Source organism: Ambystoma mexicanum, chromosome 3q, assembly GCF_040938575.1.
Source record: "Ambystoma mexicanum isolate Mex_15411 chromosome 3q, UKY_AmexF1_1, whole genome shotgun sequence".
NCBI lineage: Eukaryota > Metazoa > Chordata > Amphibia > Caudata > Ambystomatidae > Ambystoma > Ambystoma mexicanum.
In genome coordinates, this window is record NC_090926.1 from 644,781,846 (window position 1) to 644,802,002 (window position 20,157).

The following is a 20,157-nucleotide window of genomic DNA, read 5'->3' on the forward strand; positions in this document are numbered from 1 at the left end:
GCCTTACTACGAGGTCCCTTTGCGGGTTGGGGGATTTACCGCCCCTCCAACCTTGGAATGGGGCGGTAAATCCCCTTTCCGCCAAGGCGGTGCCGGTATTTTACCGGCATGAGCCATGGCGCTAATAGCGCCATGGCTCACCGCCTACCGTGTAATGAGGCCCAATGGTTCACAAGTTCCCTTAGCAAAGGGGCTAGCACGCAACCCTGTCACACGCCCTTTTAAGCTGGTAATGGCTCACTTAGTTCCACCCTCAAGGCCCATCTCACTAACGATGTGTTACTGGCGTACAGAGCACAAATATCTTTGTGAATTTACATCTCTGGGCTGATATATCAGCCGGGTTGACCACTGCAAGCAAAATACTGTGCGAAAACGGATGTGTGGCATTGAGGACAGGCCGTAGGGCAAAAGAGGTTAGCAGGAAAAACATGGAACCCAGACAGGCAACACGTCTGAGGAACTGAGTCAGAGAAGGGAAGGGGTGCGGGAGCAGGGAGTAGATGGTAGGTTATGTGGAAGGAGGTTATGTTGGGAAGTGTCATGGAGAACATGGGTAAAGCGGGGACTCCCCTTCCTGGTGACACACTAGCCCATTAAGGCATGTGTGAGGGAGGGGAAGAAACGAAGGCAAGGTAGGTAAAGTGAAGTGTGGGATGAAGGGAAGGAAAACGGTGCTCCACTTCACAAAAACTGCAAAGAAAGATAATTGCAGAAAGCATGCGCTACAGAAAAAACATAGAATATATTCCATAATCAGTTGGACAAAAAATATTATGGAGACAGAGAGGTGAGGGAATGAGGGGCAGAGGCTACTGTACCAATGTGGTTTCCATCCTTCTTCATCTTCTCTAAAAGTTTCTGGTTGTGAAGGTGTAGGTCTGCAATCTGTTCTCCGAGCTTTGCAGATTGTCTGTGAGAATTAAAAACATCTTTACATTTCAGGTTTTTTAGTCATAGTAAAATACATGCCACATTAAAAGGAGTGATGCAACACTCAAAAAATCACAAAAAGATAAAAAATGCTTACATAGAGCAATCAGCATTATGAACTATAAAAAAAAAAGAAATCAGAGAACGGGCAGATGGAAGAAATATATCTGGAAAGATCTCTGAGAGACAACCAATGAGCATATGTATTTGTGTGCGAGGGAGCTCCATTCCCAAGACACTACATTCGAGATCCCCAACACCACCCCCACTTATAGGGTGATAAGGCCCAGGCCGAACTAACAGTCCCCAGTATGGACATATTGATTGTTATTAAAGCATAAACCTTCTTGCAGGTACTTGTTAGCAAAGACGATTAACTTGAAGTGAAAACAGAACCACGCAGTGTGACAGTGTCAGGGTCTTGACCCTATGAATGCGGAGCGTAGGCCCCTCCCAAGCTGGGGTAGGTGTCCTACCAGGTTATATGTCAGAGCCGATACTGCCCCAGCGTTGGGGCTCAGAGTTAGGAGGGACCCAATACCCCTCTGAGCATGCTGTGGTAGGTCAGAATCAGGACTGTGACAACAAGCCATGGTTTTATAGGCTTTATTCTGGTTAGGTTCAAGTAACCTTTCCCTAACTCCACAGGCTCAATCCCTATTCTATGAAAGAAAGTCTACACAGTGCTTGTCAGGATGTCTGTAAAATGATATTAAAGTCTTCTGTCCAGAATCTTATTCTAACCTGATCCAATTCCGTGTCTCAAAAAAATAAAACGTCCAAACAACAAAATAAAAAAGAGAGACTTTGTCAGGGATGGCTGCTGGCTTCAGGCTCCACCATGTCCCTTTTTCGTGCAGGCCTTCCACATATTTCAAGTTTCAAAAGAAAGGCAGTTCTTAGTGTGCTGGAAGGGTGTCCCATTGTTTCAGCTCAAGTCTCTCCCTTTCTCTTCCCACTCTGGTTTATTTCAGTCTTTCTCCTCTCTCTGGGATTCTCAGGCTCTCCCCATTCTGGGGCTCTTCTTATTTTTACTCCCCAGTCCGGCTGTTCACACTCCCCACTCTTTGGTTTTGTTTCTTCTCACTCTCCACTCTGGGATTCTGTTTCTTCTCTCTCACCACGCTGGGAATCCAGTCTCTCCCACTTTCCAGCCTTGGGATTTCAATCTTTCTCTTTCCATGCTCTAGCGCTCTGATTTCTTTTCACTCCCCACTCTCAAGTCCTGTTTCTTCTCACTCCTGACTCTGAGGTTTCAAGGTTTCTCTTTCCCTGGTCTGAGGTTCGTTTCTTCTCACTCCCCACTCTCGGTTTTCAGTCTTTCTTTCTCCCAACTCTGGGTTTCAGTTTCTTTTCACTCCCTGCTCTGAAGTTAAAATTGTTCTTCTTCCTCGCTATGGGGTTTGCCTCTATCTCGCTCGCCCTCCTCCCTCTATCGCTGAGTGACCGCATACCTGTATTCCAATGGTGGTGCTCCTAGGGAGGGGCGTCAAGCTTCTCCTGCTCCTCTGCCAGCGCAGAGCAACTTACGCGACTCTTCCACTGAGCGCTGAGCCACTCTTCAAGGGCTTCTCTTGATTCGTGACAGCCTTTCAGTGCTACTCCCACCAGGCATCTACTTCGAGCCATTGAGCAGCTGCATACTGAACGTCCTGCGGCGGTGCTGTGTGGGCCAGCCTTCCAGTCTCTCCTCCTCTTCTTCCGACAAAGAGCCGCTTATGCGACTCTTCCACTGGGTGCCCTGCTACATTTCCCGGAAGCATGTCCGGGAACGGCACAACGACGCTGGTATTTGCTCTCTCTCCCCGGTCACACCTTTGTTTGGCCTGTATCGCATGATTAAATTCTGTGGGGGATGCTGAGGCTGCTCTGTGATTGGTTGTCTCATGTGCCCTCCTCCAGGGGGCTGGTTCCTTCATATGTGCTCATTCTTTGTGGGGGATTGGGCATTTCTATAGTGAGAAGCCAAGTCAGCCATGAGTAAAGGGTGTATATGATTATTACCAAAGCTAGCCCCTACTTGCCCTATACATGTGTTAGTAAGATGGGGAGGAATGATGACTTATACCACCTTCAGGGATTTTGTCCTTGCCTCCAGAGCTATCCCGCTTACCCTGTGCTCTGGTGTTAAGCTCCCCCTTGAGAGAGATGATGATCTCTCTGGTTTTGTCACAGCACATTTTGCTGTATAACTATTGGTATCACTATCTTTTCTACCATGCATTTCGGCCTCTTTTCTGTCCAGAGTAGTTTTTCCTTTGTTGCAGAACTACAGCATTCAGGAATCACTGTGACCAGACCAAAATGAGGGTTTGCTGTGATTTTATTGAAAACATGTAGTTCGATTAATTTTTTACTGAAAAAAATCAATCGAACAAAATCACAGAATTTTTTTTAATTTGGGGGGTCCTCTTCAAGCCCCCCCATTTCCCTATATTTTTAGCCCCACGCCAACCCCTTTGCCACCGGTTTTAATCCCTTTATCCCCCCCACGCCCCACAACCCGAGATACATTTGTTTTCTGTGGCTTTGTTTTCAGTAAAACAATCCATCGAAAAACAATTTTGGTAAAATCACTGGATACACAAAATGAGCTGAACGAAAGAAAAGGGATACTGGCTGAGAATCTTACCCCTCCAAAGATTACCACAGACCTCACCAGTCTGTGGGAGGGAGGCAACGCAGAAACAACCAGCAACACCAAACTGGCAAACTGGCCAAACAGAGCGAAAGTGAAGAAATGAAAAGGGGGCTGAACCAAGAAGAACCTTTAAAACATTTGCTCTGAAAACTCAGCTGTGCGTAGAAAGCACAAGAAAAGATTGCCTAAAGCAGACATGTGACACTAAGGACCAATGGGAAGGGGGAGAAGGTGAACATTAGGAAAGGCAGGGCTATAAAAAAAATCATGTGGGATTGAGACGCCTTTCACCTGGTGGTATCTCAATTTCTTCTGTACTCTGCAGGTCAAATCCTATGGATTCATAAGTGGCTGCGGTGGGATTTGTGGCCTTATAACTCACTTTTGTGAATTGCATGGGTCTCCAACTTCTATCAGTTGGTATAAATCCTACTCTGACACCATTTGTGTTGAGTCAGAAGAAGGACAGAGACTGACTGAGGACATGGTATCAAATATTTTATTAAAGTATCTTTCCATATCACTGTGGGTGGTCCCTGCCTATTCTATTAACTAAGGTGCTCATCAGTCAGTCGTAAATGTTGAAAAAGGAATAAGTCCATAACTACCCTATTGCTGACCCTCCCACTATGAAAACAGACTTCGGTCTGGAGAATGACTCCATTCTCCTTAGGGTACTTCTAGTGCCAGTCTTTTAGTACTTAATCCTCAAATATCTCTTGTGACTTGTTGGATCGAACTCTTTAGTTCCTTAAATGGGTTATTGGGCTTTCTCTTCTCTTTGCATATCCCTCTTGGGGTTCTCTTATTACTTTTCCTTTCTCACTGTATCCTTGAAAGTTAACTGAACTTTGTTGGACTATATTTGATATTTGGTTTAATTGCTTACTTTCTCTAAGCTTTTTCCATATCTTGCTTCTTCTTCCAGTTTATATAGGTTTTGTAGAGGATGTCGAGTTACTTTCCCCTTTCGCTAGGGTATTTTTATCCAGTCTTCTCTTCTCTCATGATTAAGTTGCTCAACAGTTCTTTCTGTAAAGTTACAACACTTGTACTTCCTTTGGATAGGATGTTGAGTTACTTTCCCCTTTTCCCAAAGTATTTTTATCCATTCTTCTCTTGTCTCATTATTGAGCTGCACAGCCGTTCTTTCACTAAAGTTACAATACTGGTACTTCCTTTATTTCAAGTTTAACTTTGTTTCCGACTTTATACTGGGACGAGTTAACTGTGCGGTATGATAAACACCTTTGGTCCTTCAAGTCCTCCCATTCCCCCCATTACCGTTGTTGCACTAGGAAAATGCACAAGGAAAATGTCTTTGGGGGCCTTTTCCCCTGGAGAGCCTTTTTCGGTTCACGGACTAGTGATGCCTTTTCTTCTTCGGCGTTGCTCTCCTTGTGGTTTCCTGTGTCTTCACAGTGACCCAGTCCTCCATTGCGAGACTGTACACCTTGCAGCCTCCTCTTGCCCGTCATTTCAGCCATGTGCCTGGACCTGCTGTCCACCTCAAATTCTGGTCCAAAGTTCTGCCACCACCTTCTACTGGGCTCCTGGCCTTCCATTCTCTTGTGCCTCCAGTTCCCCATAGCTCAGGTGTAGTGTATGGCAAAGTTAAGCGAGTTTGAAACTTCTGGATTTCCTTCTCCGTCACGGTTGACGTAGCTTGGGACCATCCCAGCTGACGTATGTGGTCCGGGTACCATCCCAAAGAGCAGGTGATTTAGCTGTGTTCGTTCTCGTAGAGGGGACCCTATGACTATTTTTCTATTGTTTCGGGACTTAGGTTTAGTCACCCTAAATTTCCTAGGGTCATCCAGACATGGACACCTTGCTCACTGTGGTCATAGAGGCACAGCTCCACCCCACTGATGAGGCCTGACTATGCCAAAACACGTGTCTGGGGTTGTTGGTACTCTTGTTTAGAGGAGATTTGCCTAGCATTTCGGTGCTGGAATGCTTTTGTGTGGGACAAAGACTGATATGCATATGGAAATTTCTCCCCTGTGAAAAGCGCAGTGAGCTAAAGCGTGGTTGAGACTCTCCCGGGGGCCATCCACCCAAGAACCGGTCAATGGGCTGTGTTTGTGCTGGTAGAGGGACTCCCAGACCTTATTTTGCATATTTTGAGGTACTTGGGGTCTCACTCTAAGTTACCAGGGTAATCCAGACATGGACCTCTTGCTCACTGTGCTGAGAGAGGCACAGCCCCACCTCACTGATGAGGCCCAACTAGGCCGAAACACGTGTCTGGGGTTGCTGTTGGTACTCTTGTTCAGAGTAGATGTGCCTAGCATTTCGGTGCTGGACTGCCTTTGGGTGTGACAAAGACTGATATGTATATGGACATTTCTCCTCTGTGAAAAGCACAGTAAGCTAAAGTGTGGTTGAGACTCTCCCAGGGGCCATCCACCCAAGAACAGGTCAATGTGCTGTGTTTGTGCCGGTAGAGGGACTCTCAGACCTTCATTTGCTTATCCACATGCTCGTCTCAGTGGATTGGGCATCCTGATTTAAAGAGATATGACCTTTTCCTATAAGATAACAGTATCTATTAGGAGTTTCTTTGTCCAAGTCTTGGTATTGCACAGGCTCTGGGGTATTGTAGTCCCTTCATCCCTGTCTTGGAATTTCACACGGTCTGGTATTGTAGTTTCTTCATCCCAGTCTTGGTATTTCACAGGGTCTGGTATTCTAAAACACCCCATGCAGGCCATAGTATGCACCACTTGCAGGAGTTCCTCACAAGAACAGGAGTCTCTCCTGGTGAGGTCCCACTTGCTTCTACCCTTAGGGAGGGTATTGCGGAGCGGGCTCACCTCCCTAACCTCACAAGGGGGGTGCTCCCCCTTTGGAGAGAAGGGACGAATTACCCCAATTCATCACATAGTGTATGGCACATGTTACCAGATGTTGTCACAGTCCTACTGATAAAGGCTGGATAAAGAATGTATTCTCTAATGAAAGTCCCCAACCTTGCTTCCTTACCCACATGTGTTAATGGTGTTAGGCGATGTCCTCTATCCAGAGACAGGACAAATCCTATACGACTCCTGGATATTTTAGAGGCATTCAATAACATAGACTCTGGAGAGTGGCTGCACACAGTAAATACCTACATAGAGATAGCATTCTAGAAAACACTAGTAACGCTGCTAGTAGGTTTGCAATTATGATTGGAAACGTTAAATAGCAAGTACCAGAACGCAAATGTCTGTGTGTTTAAAAGCCAGAACAGGCTGAATATTTCAGACTTCACACAAAAAAGTGAATAGCTCTGATCAGCGGCATATACACTTTGTCAGGTTTCCAACTATCTCTGAGTACCTTGAAATCTTACTCAGCATTAAACTCCCTAAAAGTAAACATTTCCAAAAGTAAAGTCATGGTTTTCAGTCCACTGAAAAAGAAAGTGAAAAGGCTGAAATGGAACATGGATGGACAGGACATTGAGGTAGTCTCTGACTATAAATACTTGGGGATCACTTTAGACTCAAAACTCTGCGGTGTCTTACATCTAGACTATTTAAAAATGAAAACCTCCCAGGTTGCCAGTGAATTCAGTTATTTTGCCCGTAATGGAGGGGGATACTAGGTAGGAAACTTGACTAAGCTCTATCAAGTTAAATCCTACCTACTATATTGTATGGGGCAGCAAGGTGGGCTTTTGAGAATATGCCAGAGGTAACAAAATTGGAGTCTGTTATCCTTATGAGACGACTGAGATTACCTACCCATTCAGTCATGGAAATGATTTACTTAGAGTTTAAAATCGATCAGGTGTGTTTTTTCAAGCATGCTGTAATCGATCTTAAAAAGATTTCCTAAGCATCTTACCTTTGTTTTCCTCACATTTACACATGCGAAAACAACGAGTTGGGCGCTGCCTTCTTGTGCTAATATTATCTGTTGATACATCGCCCTAAGTTTTTTTTTCCTGCTTCCTTCTAGCTCCTGCTTTCAAATTACTGAAATCCTCATTTTCAGCTGCCCCAGAAGCAGTTTCTGCTTTCATCCGTGGGGCTCCATCGCACGCTCCCTATTCATTATCAGCTGTTGCTATTCTGGCTGAGTTCTTTGAATATTGCGCTCTGCGCGTGCACCGTCCACAGCATCAGCTGTGCAGATTCTATGGCGAGCTCTTTGAATCTCGCGCTCGGCGTGCACACCGTTCTACAACATCAGCTGTTTTCAGATCTACGATGAGTCCTTGAATCTCACGCTCACCATTTACACTATTAACTGTTCAGCACCACTGCGTGGTGCTCTGAGCCTAAACAGCTGTTCTCAGGACATGATGCGTCCATCAACAGCAACTCTGCTTTTTTGAAAGTTAAAGGGTGTGGCCCCCATCAGAACCACTGTCTGTTCTGCATTAGCTGCATCTGGTCGCACGTTTCCTCAAATGTAAAATCATAATTTGTGCATTTTTATCTGTAATTGCACTGCCTTACATCGCATCTGCACTGTTTTTGGATCACGTGTTCAGAACCACATGCTTTTTGTCATCACTGTGTTTGGACTGCACTCACATGTAACTAAGTAACTTTTTACTGATTTGTGGAAACCCTCACTCCCTTCCAACATGGCTGCATATTTTGCTGCTTCATACTTGGCGTTGCTCAGGCCCTGCACCATTGGCTAACTCTGTGCTTATCAGCCAATCAGTGGGACCGGGAGGCGGGAGCCAACCCACTTTACAAAGGCCCACTTCTATGGCCTCTGTCTGCTCCCTGTCTGCTACATGAAGCTACTACCACACGCTGACCCTCCCTGGGGCTGCAAGCTCCCCCAGCTTATGAAACTGGACTACCAAGACTCTCTTACTGCCCCCTCCATGGGTTAGTTTCCTCCTTATGCCTACCCTTTTTTTTCCCTTCATGGACTTTCATTCTCCCCTCAGCCTATTCCAACTTGCGTCCCTTTTTGCTCTCTAATGCTCATTTCCATACCTCATTTCTTTTACCTTTGGTGCCTTAGCATTTGCTTCTGAAAGTCAAATTTTGGTGTGTTTTTGTAAATCAAATTTGGGTGTGTTTCTAAAAGTCAAATTTGGATGTTTCCAAAAGTCAAATTTGGGTGATGTTTTTGTCAATCAAATTTGGGTGTGTTTCTGAAAGTCAAATTTGGGTGTGTTTTTGTAAATCAAATTTGGGTGCGTTTCTGAAAGTCAAATTTGGGTATATTTGGTTAATCAAATTTGTAACCTGCTAGCCCAGTGACTGTTCCATACCGCTATTCTTGCATATTTTTTCCTACTGCCTCCTCTTTCTACCTGCCCATGGCGTTATCTGTTTCTCCTATCTACTCCAACTGCTTCTCTATCAACTATCCTTCCCTTCTCATTAAGGCTGGTAAGAAGAAATTTAAAAAGGATATCTTGGCTTCCAACCCAGGTCTCCCCATCGCTGATACCTATTCCAGCTCCTCTGCCAGACAAACCCTCACTGACATTCTCTTTTTCGTTCCTTCGCCAGACCTATGTACCCCTCATATGATCTCTGTGCTCTGTCCTGTCTCCTCCTAGCCCATTAATGGTGGCACGCGCTGGGAAGTCCTCATGGACTCCTTTGGCTCCTCCAGATTCATCATTAATGTCTACCTAAATGGCACTGTCATGGTGCAAGACCCTCATGCCAATCTCCTCCTCTTTGATAGGCGGTTTCCTCACCTCATCAACTACCTCTCATCTACAGATGTCCCCCACTCTCCTCCCTTGGCTACCTTGCCCTCCTTTCCTTCCTCCTCTGCCCCATCTCAAGCTCCCTCCACACCTCCGTAGGGCGTACCTCTGATTTGCACCCCTCCCTGGAAGGTCTTTAAGGCTGGCAACCTTCTTCATCTTGCCACTCTAAAGTCTTGCTCGGCTGTCAAACACTCCTCTGACATCTGCCACTTCCTAGAAGAACATGACCTTGATGTCCTTGGTCCTACCGAGACGTGGTTCACCGCCAGCTCTGTCACAAGTTTTGACACTCTCCTCCCTGATGGCTACAAGATCCTCTCTGCCCCCAGTCCCAACCGGCTAGGAGGGGGTGTATCCTTGATCTTCCCTGAGTGGATTCCTGCTTCTATCATCCCCACTCAGACTTACTCCTCTTTCGAATGCCTTGTCTGTAGGCTCTCTCTCTCTCTCCTAGCCACTATCTTATTGTTGCTACTCTCTACCGGTCCCCTGGTCAAATCAACTCTCTCTCTGAGTGGGAACACCTCTCCTCCTCCCTCCTGGCCTCCACCACTCAACACCTCCTCCTTGGTGACCTCATCATCCATCTTGATTCTCCCTGTTCCTCAGCTTTGCTCTTTCGCAATCTCTGCGACTCCCTCTCCATCCTCCCCTCACTCTGCTGGTCACACACTTGATGTCTTGATCTCCTCTGACCTCCCCCTCTCTATTCCCCTCACCACACCTCTCTCCTGGAGTGATCACTGCCTCCTCTCCTCTCATCTTTCCATCTCTTTCCCTCAATCCATGCCTACCCAAAGACTGCCACCCACCTTCTCAATCATCCAACCCATGAAGGGTGTGTCAGTCGAGGCTTTCACTGCCACCTTCTCCACCCCTCCTCCACCCCAGGCTGACTCTCACCCTGACACAGTCCTGACCCTTCTCTACTCCTCTATTTCTGCTACTCTTGATGCCCTTGCCCCTGTCATGAGGATCCGTTTGAAGTCCAAAGCCAAGTGCAATTCTTGGTTTGACTCTGACCTAGCTACACTTAAACGTAAGTGTAGGGTGGCTGAGAGGAAATGGAGGGCTTCTTGTTCATCCTCTGACAAACGGGCCTGCTGCCTTCTCCAAAGACAATACCGACTCGTTGTCCGCACCAAGAAGAGAGTCCACATTCAAGCCCGCGTCTCTGTGGCATCAAACAACTCGGCCAAACTCTTTAAAATCTGCAAGGAGATGGCCAACCCTGCTGCAGTCTCCACCCCTCCTCTCGCTTCCCAGGCTCTTTGCAATGCCCTTTCCTCTCATTTTATTTCTAAAACCCAGGACATTGTCATAATGCCTACCCCCGGGGACCCAGACCAAGTCCAGCAACCCCGGAAGCAGGCATCAAGTTACCCCAAGCAAGCCCAACAACCCCTGCTAGGGGCTATTTGGGTGCAGTCCTGGCGCCATAGGCGCCAGGCTCATATGGAGAGTCAGTCCTGGCGCCATAGGCACCAGGCTCATAGATTAAAACTTACCTGATGCAGACCATGCTGCAAACTTACCTGATGCAGACCATGCTGCAAGAGCCCCAAGCCAAAGGAGGCTTGAAAGGGACTATTTTACCTAGGGACTATTTTTTACTCGGGTGGGGCTGGGGAGGAATACTTACCTGGGACTACTTTGGAGGCTATTTAAACCACGCCCGAATAGCAGCACACGCTTCGCGTTATTCTGCATCCAGCAGCGTAACGCTCACCGTGCCTGCAAGTCTGCATCCAGTCTTCTGCCACGCCCGCCTCCAGTTTTTGAGAAGGAGAAAAGGTTAGAACAAGAGCAATACCTTTGATCCTTACCTGAATTCCATTCCTGATCCATCGCGCCTTCGAGCTGGAAGAAACAAGTTATTTTATGCACGTCGCCTCGCCTGCTGCAGCGCTGCGCTGAACTCACCGGCCTTCGCAGCATCTTCACATTTCACCGCATCCTCCTGCATGTTCCCGCCGCACTCCGGCCCCTAAGGGGAAACAAAAGGACAGCAAGGTGAAACAAAGGGACTAACAAGGGGAACCCTCCTCACCACAAAAGACTTACCTGATCTTACCGCCAGAGGCATTATTCCCCGAGACTTCATACTTTCTCTCAGCGCCTGAATAAGGGAGAAAGCAACAGGTTACATATGTACATTATTTTATCGAACTGTGTTGGATAATACAAATCCTTACCAGAATATTACCGGTTGCCACGAGGAACTCTTCAGTAGGGTCAAGATGCAACCTGCAAGGAATCGGACAAGAGTGAAAGTCAGGCATTTGAACTCTCACGAACTACATACTTACGGCGTCTTGTCTGGAATATCGGAGTCAATATTGTCCTGGAACTCACCAATTCCTTCGAGCCAGTGAACCAACTGGTTATCTACGCGCCCCTGCGCTCAATGCAAGATGAAGAGCTCATCTTTTCAAATCATCAGGTGAGACTATAAGAGGTGACATCCAAGGTGATCAGTGGGGAGAACAGCGGGGTGGGGGGATTTACGCTCAACTCCACAGGTGGTTAATTCCATTTCTCCATTTGCAGAAGAATATTCCTACGAGCCAAGCAAACGAAGCTAGGTGGGCCAGTCCAGTCCGTCATCTCGGCCCTACGCGTCACATTGGTGGAGACCGCAGCAGTCCAGTCCAGATCGACGCCTCTGTGGGAGCCAAGTGAGCGTAACAGACATTTTGTCCTCCCTCTCCTCCGCTCCCCCTCCTCTCCCCTCTCCTTCTCAGCTTGCTGGCCCTCCCTCAGCTATCCCCCCTCCCTCTTTCTCCTCCTTTCCTCTTTTCTCCCCTGACGAGGTCGCTAGACAAATCTGATCTATGAAAGCCTCATCAAAACAGGTCCATCCCTGTTCCTCTAAAACCATTAAGGACCACATTGATACCCTCGCTTCCGGCCCTTGCCGATTTCTGCAACTCATTTTCAGGCTTCCTTCAGCTACCTCCTCTCCCTCCCTCATCTCTGATTGCCTAACCGCCATTCAAAACTGGTGTGCCGCCAACAATCTCTGTCTAAACGCCAACAAGACTGAGATCCTCCTCATTGGTACACCTTCTCCATCCTTTCCCTTCACTCTCTGGCCGGCCTCCCTTGGCCCTCCTCCCACCCCTACCTGCGAGGCTAAGAACCTTGGGGTCTTCTTTGACTCCACACTTTCCTTCTCTGCACACATCTCAGACATCTCTAAAATGTCAAACTTCTTACTGCACCTCCTTAGAGGTACTCTGCCTTTCCGATCCTTCCCTCAGAAGCGCACTGTCTCCCAAGCTCTGGTTCTCTCTAGGTTGGACTACTGTAACAGACTTTTTCTAAATCTACCTGCCGCCACTCTCTGCCCTTTACAACTAATCCAGAACAGGACTGAGAGACTTGTCCTTGGCCTCAAGCCCTGGGATCGTATCTCTGCAGCTCTGAAATCCCTTCATTGGCTCCCAGTGGATGCAAAGATTACATTTAAAACCCTCTACATTGTCCACAAGGCTTTCTGGGTCTTGCATCCAAAATACCTTCATCTATCCCTCCGTAAATACCTCCCCTCTCGAATCCTTCACTCCTCTACTTCTAACTCCCTCAGGGTCAGTCGTTTCTCTAAGAAATGAGCTGGGGGCAGATCTCTGTCTTCAGCTGGGGCCTCCCTTTGGAGCAGCCTCCCGGCCACCCTGAAACTTGAGGAGAACCATCTCCGGTTCCAGAAGCACCTAAAGACCTTCCTCTTCGCTTCTGCCTTTTCCCCCTCTTCTCCCCTGCTAATCGGTTTTCTCTCTCGGCACTGTGTACCTGGCCTCCCTCTCTCCTTCAGGCCCAGGTACCTGCTCACCCTGCCACCTTCCTGCACTGCCTCCAGGCCACCCCTGCACTGGACGCTGTATCTGTACCCAAACAGCCTCCCCCACCCTCTTTTCTTCTGCACTTATCAGATATACCCTATCTGACAAAATCTTAGCACTTGCCACTTCCACTTCACTCCGTTCTATGCACTTTCCACCCTTTTCCCTATCCATGCACTTGCATGTTCTCAATGTCACTGGGCCTAGTAAGATCATTGTTTTTGTTTCTCCCTTGTTCCCCTCCCATTGCCTGGTCGCGCTCTGAAACACTTGTGTACGAGCGCGATATAAATAAAATATCATATCATAGCACTAAATCATCTCACCCGCACCTCAAGCTGACATCACTTGTCCAAACGATATGCTCCACCTATTTTAAATGTACCCTGTCATCACCCAGGCCATGACGTTACCTAATGCAGAACCAGGAACCAGGAAGATAAACACACACATACTCTTCACAGCGCAAACCTTTTCTTTTTTTTCACAAATCGGAGAACAAAACAATTATTTCAAAGAAAACAGCAATAGTCTGGTATGTAATTAACAAATACTTTTATTTTTCACATAACGCACAAAAGAGAAGATTCTGTCCATGAAAACATTGATATTGATATTGTTTTCCAATAGAAATTATAGCTCGCGAACATCGCATGCTTCAAATGTTTTTATATGAGTTCCTCATGAAACACTAATTGCGCTCAGCGATCGATTAATCCGTGTGTTTCATGTCTTCTATGTTCCGGTAGTCAGAAGATAATCAGTCATTTCACTTTCAAACACAACGCTTTCACATCAGCTTGTTTTTCATATTCAGGTTGCTCATTATTGCTGCTACTGCTAAAGGACAGATTGGTTCCTGGCGATCGTCCCACATAATCATTATTAAAGAAGTGCTGTTGATGTTTATCCTAATGCTGATTGAATCTATCAGACGGGAGCTGGAAACTATGGCATGCCCAGAACTGTAGAATGTAGCTATGAAAATGAAAGAATAAAAGCATATATTTCAGTAGTCGTATTTTTATCGAATATACACATTAAAATATGTTAGCTAACAAGTTACATAAAAATTTCAGAACCTGATGAAAACGAATGAGCAACACCCACACCACACAGAATGAACACAGAGATGTCAAGACGGGGGAGTAGGTCACACCACAATGTGCACGGAAGTGCACGAAAGTAGTAAGACCGCCGAATGGGTGGGAGACCCAGGTGCACCCCGTTTCACATAGCGGACCCTACCTGAAACTAAGGACACAGATATGAACGTCTTAGGTTGAGCTACAGACAGAGGGAATTCTAATTGAAGTGGAATGAGTAACAAGCGAACAGGTGACCCCCGAGGCCCAGGGAGCACAAGGGCACAGGGAAAAGGTTTACCCCCCAGCCCATTAAAGGTGCCCAGGGATGCGATGGTGACTGCACACCAGGATATGCCAGGGGACAAAGCGGTGTAGACATCATTAGCCTGAACACAGGTTGTGGGTGCTGGTGTTCGAGGAGTCATCACCACAATATCCAAGCTAACAACTCACAACTCTGCACAGAATATATGATTGAGCAAGGCACAAAACATCTCAAGTGTAATACTTGGGCGGTTATAGCGTGCAGTATGAATATCCTTCAACATAACATAACGTACAATGTGCATTCTTTTCATTAAAATGAACATTTGTCCCTCACATAGTTAGTCATCAAGTGCACATCACGCATGCCATTTTCAAACACCAAATTATTATATAAAGTTACGCTTACATAATTTGAGGGTTTTCCGTTCTCTCAATGTCACGCTGAACAACCGCTCAGAACGTTTCTTGTGTCCACTTTCAATATAGTCAATGTTATCATTTCTATGTGGGTTTACGACACATGGAGCCTCATTACAAGTCTGCCGGTTCGGGAACTACGGTACCGGTAACTATGCTGGTACCATAGTTCCCAGAGCAGCAAACTACGAGTTGGACCTGGCGGGCAGAAAGGCACCCGCGAGCACAGCATATCGGATGCACCGGCACCGTTGTAAACGTTGCTGGGGCATCCGACCTCCCCGACCTTATGGGGCCGAATGGGAATGGGGAGCATCTTTTTTCCGGAGCCAGCAAATGGGCAATTACCGGGTCCGGCAGGGCTGTAACGAACCGGTAATTGCCCATTTGCAGGTTGCGTAATGAATTACAAGTTTAGCGGCAGCCTGCCGGTTTTACTGGCAAGGCTACCACCAAACTTGTAACGAGGCCCATTGTGTCTTTCGAACTGTTAGTGCATTTCATTCAAGGACACATTACAATGCCAGCCTGAATCCAGTGAACTAAGCTAGAGAGGAATAGGTTAGGTTTTGGAAAAAGAATACCCACAAAAAAAGGCAGACAGCAGAAGACCTTGCTTCAGACACGTGGTTTGCAAAACTAGGGACAGTTTAAAACAGCGATTTACAATATGTGCCGCAAGAGGAAAGCGATAATACACCAAAAATGTATGTATTGCTGTTCACTCCGGGGCTATTTTTGCACTGTAAATAAGGAGATCCATACCCACTTCTCGCTTGTCCTGCACTCTTTCATGGCCCAAAGCATACCCCTACTCCTAGTCTCCTACAAACCTAACAACCTTCATTACTAAGTCTCAGTTCTGCCTTTTGTTCGTAACCCACATTTCTGGCATATATTGAATGCCTCTTACTATAATTCCTGCATGTCCGCTCATGCTGACATGCGCACCTGACGCAGCCCTGTGTACCATCAGGTGAAACTGGATGAGATTGCGTGATCACACTACATATGTCTCCCGTGAGTTTATTCTCATGCCAAGTAGCCACACGCAGCACAAGTGTCGGGCTTTAGAACACTCTGTACTCATACCTTATTTGTCTCTAGCCTTTTGGCGCATTCAAAGTGACCCCTTCTGTCATCAGGGATTTCAATGTGGTGTATCTAGCTATTATTTTATTTTATTTCGCTTTATGCAACAGGATTATGTTTCAAAGCACCATCATGCTTATTGGGAGCAGAACTTGGGAAACAATAACAATGGCAAGAGCATACGGGTGGACAAGTGCTGATGGATGTGTTCCATGTATTAATGTCGCCACAAAAATCTCGCCATGCAAAAATATCGCCGAAAAATTGCCGTTTTTTGTGGTGACATTATTGCATGGAACATGCGGGGGACACCCCCGCAACCCCCAAACTTTTTTTTTTAATTATTTTTCTTGTTTTGCCCCTGTCCCCATATTTATGGTCACCCATATAATATCGCCGCAACCTTTTCCCAGCGATATTATTTACGGCGACCATATATATGTGGATAATATTACCTGATACCGATGGAGGGCCCAAGAGGGAGGTGCTAAGTGGAGCCAAGGAGGAGACCCTCAGGCTCAGTGCTAGTACGGGCGGCTCTCAGTGGTGGTATGTCGAGCCATCAAGGAGGGGCCCATAGGGCAGTGAATTGGGGGATGGGGCGAGTATTGACTTGGAGGATGGACCTGGTATCTTGTGGGATACATGACGATCAAGCCACTGGTCACAGCGGCAGTGAGGTGATTAGCAGTGAAGGGAAAGAGGGAAAGAGGTAGAGAATAGCAGAGTTTTGAGCAGTGTGGCTCAAGTCTGAGAGGGGCAGAGTGGCTGTTACAAAGATAGCACCAGCTGAGGAGAGAGACCTTCTCCCCACCCTCTGCTTGGAGAAGCGTTAGACTGTCAGACATTCTGAATGTGCGCATCTGGGATGCCATCCTTTTCACCGATTTCCATGGCACTTTCTGAAAACTTTTCGTCTCGGAGAAAAGCACCTCCACTTCATACAGATGAAAAGAAATCAATTACTGATCATACTTATTACCTTTGCAACACCATATCCACTGATGAATTGCCATTCATTTACCTATGCTTCCATTATTTGAACTATGCATCAAAGTTTAGAAGAATGTGCTATATGGCTGTACAATAATTGTCAAGTGCCAGCTCAGTTGTTCGTGGGTAGTCCCCATAGATACAATTACCATTGTTGGGAAAGGGTTAAACCCGACCCACCCCCTTAGGCACTTCATAGTGAGACAAGCCTCATTAGGAGAATTGTAATGGACCAAGGGGGGAGGTAGGCATTGTAATATCACTGCACGACCACAAATATTATTATCAATACAGAAATGCTGTCATAGTTTATACATGCAAGCAAACACCATTTTGTTAGATATAGCCAAAGTACAGCCACGGGGCATTTAGCATATCTGGTTACAGGCTTCGAAGTTGCATGGGGAAACCTGACCAGGCCAAAACCATAGAGAGATGGGCCATGCTGCCAACCCCCAAAGAAACCCTCCTTTGTTGTACAATATGCTACCAATGTGTCTGTTTGGAAGGCCACAAGACAGTACAAGGCTCCTTAGTGTGCATGTTTATCACAGCCAGGCCAAAGCAGGCCTCCAAACCTCACCCAGCCGACCACGAGTTATAGCCCCTACAACTGTCCCAGTTCCGAGACCACTGAATTCCATGATAGTAGTTGACCCCAGACCACCACGCATAAACCAGCTTGCCATAAAAGATCTTAGAACATGACAAGATTTGTACTGCGAGGTACAGGGAGGAATACATTATAATTCAAAACGAGGGTGGAATCTTGGGTGCGGATGATGCAATAAGGAGTGAGTGAAGGATGTGTGGGTTAGCGTAACCTAAGACTCCCTCTTTGCCCGTCCCTGGGCCACTCAGGTGCACAGTTTAATGATAAAACAACATTGTTTCATAGTCTGCAATTAATTGTTAGCTTGACCTTGGTCAATTATAATGAGCTACAATAGTCCTCTTTTTAGGGGCTGTGTGGGTGAGGACAATGAAATATAAAATCTAAAGAATTCCACAAACCAGCTTCCTTCCCTTGCTGTTCAGAGTGAGTTACCCTAGATGCATACAAACTTGCTCATGTACGCCCCTTAACCAAAAAATGGGCGTATAACCATGTAATTATCAAAAATATACATATTTTAATGTTTATCAAAAACACATCACATTCACAATAAAACTTTCTTAAAAACAACGCAACAGACTGATCCGACCACATTCTGAACCACGTATCTCTGTGTATACATATTCCACAACTTCTACAAATGGCATAGAAGCTGACACTTCAAAAACCTTTCCTATGCCTGACTATGGGGTATTTTTATATTTTGACCACCACTGTTACTTATGCCCTCCCTGCTTTCTACAGGCAAAGGGCTGTGCCAACACTTCAAGAATGTGTTTCTAGAACCAACATAGAGCTTTATCATGAGAATATACACAGAAATTCATCCACATTGTATATCCTGTTGGTGCTGTCTTCAGGGCACTTAGTCTTTGTACATGTTCTGGTTTTCACATATATCATCACGTGTCAGTTTGCCAAAATTTCAATATTTGGTAACATTGCTTGATTAATATCAACCACACAACTAATAGTTATAGTTCCGTCGATCCTTGTTTGTATTTGAATCATTTTTTGGGGATTTGCGCCTACACAACTAAGGGTGTTCGAAGGCCACTCCGCCTCTGGACTGGTTAGGTGAGGCTTACAGTGGATGTTGTAGCCCCCAGTGAGGAGTGTGTGAAAAGCAGTAACAGAACTGGCTGTGAACCACGTCTCAGTGAGGGCGAGAACATCCAGGTCAAAGTCATGAAGGAGACAGATATCAGAGGAATGTTTTACAGCAGGTCGAAAGTTGAGGTAGCTTGGTGAATCCAGTTGCCACCTTTGAGGCTCTTCCGAGCAGGGCTACAGATATGTGGTACCCATGTCGGAGGTCGAAAGGGGCATGAGGGGAGGAAGACAGAGTAGTGGTGGGATCAGTGAGGAATATGAGACACAGAAGACAACTATCGATAAGGAGGACGTTTGGCTGAGATTGCTGGCCCATGACACTGCCATTCCGATAGACAACAGTACTTCCCATCTGGTGCCACCATTAATGGGTGACAAAAAAGGGGAGAGGACAAAGACCATGTGGGTAGTCCATATGTACGGAAAGGGAGCACCAAAGAGGATCTCCTTTCCACCAGTTATTCTTTTGGTGGACAAGCATCTTTTGCAATGCTCTTCAGCATAGTCAGTGTCCTGGGAACGAAATCTGTAGCCATTCCATGCGTATGCATGGCCAGCACAGTTAAAGTCAGATCTTTCACAAATTCAAAATCCATTTCCTGGAATATTGGCTTGGCCACCCACTGTTTGCTTTGTTTTGTAAACGCCATGATGGAACGAAGCATCCCAAAAGTTCCTGCAGTTTTTGCTTATTCCCTCCCAACGTTCTTGTTGTGCGCAAGTACAATCAGTCTTGTTCTTGCCTTCATACCGTCTATGCCGAACTGCAACTTTTTTGGCCTGTACATTAGGCACATATTATGGAACACCTCCAAATCTCCAGTGTGGCACAATTTGGTGAGTCAATTCAGGTCTCTTGAAAGCATTTTGTCATCCACAATTTTCTCGAGTGCTGCGTGAGGAGGGTAACCTGACACCAACCCTTCTTCTTACACTCCTGCTCCTTAGTCAAAGATCCATGTCCACATTTGTGGAAATGTTTGTTTTCTCTCCAGTAGTGTACGTTGGAACAATGGTGCATCAATTAACACAGTTTTTTAAGTAGAATGTCTACAGATCGTCACATGTTTTGAGCTCCACCGATGGCTGTTGATAGACTGAGACCACTTTAAAATATTTTCTGAACCCTTTTTTTACCAGCAGCTGTAATTTTTTAGAAATTGATTTTGCCACGTGCCATACATTAAATTGATGCTGCATGTGTGGGAACTGCTCTCGCGTGCACTTTGCTATTCCAAAGCACCTGTCCGTGGCTATCAGGTATATTTGCATTCCCCAGGATTCCAGAAGTTCAATTGATTTAACCATGTTCCTCCATGGCACAGACGATGTACATTCTGACACCTGCACGATGACCGAACAAACTATTTGTTTTACTTTCCATGTCTTGAAAGTGGTAAATGTAGTATTTAGTGGAAAATCCTGGACTGTCACACTGTACATCGCCAGCAAGCCTTACACTTTTGCCA

General features: G+C 46.1%; 2 protein-coding genes across 2 annotated transcripts in view; one reads left to right on the forward strand and one right to left on the reverse strand.

The window, feature by feature from the left end:
- The window catches only part of LOC138582848 (general transcription factor II-I repeat domain-containing protein 2A-like), a 343,390-nt gene that overhangs the window by 267,459 nt on the left and 55,774 nt on the right, over positions 1 to 20,157 (forward strand). The gene's annotated exons all lie outside the window — the stretch shown is intronic.
- LOC138582849 (ketosamine-3-kinase-like) overlaps positions 1 to 20,157 on the reverse strand; it is a 394,390-nt gene that overhangs the window by 150,616 nt on the left and 223,617 nt on the right. Inside the window, exon 3 of the mRNA XM_069654536.1 lies at positions 822 to 913. Within this exon, the coding sequence (XP_069510637.1) occupies positions 822 to 913 (92 nt within the window). The remainder of the gene's footprint in view (positions 1 to 821; positions 914 to 20,157) is intronic.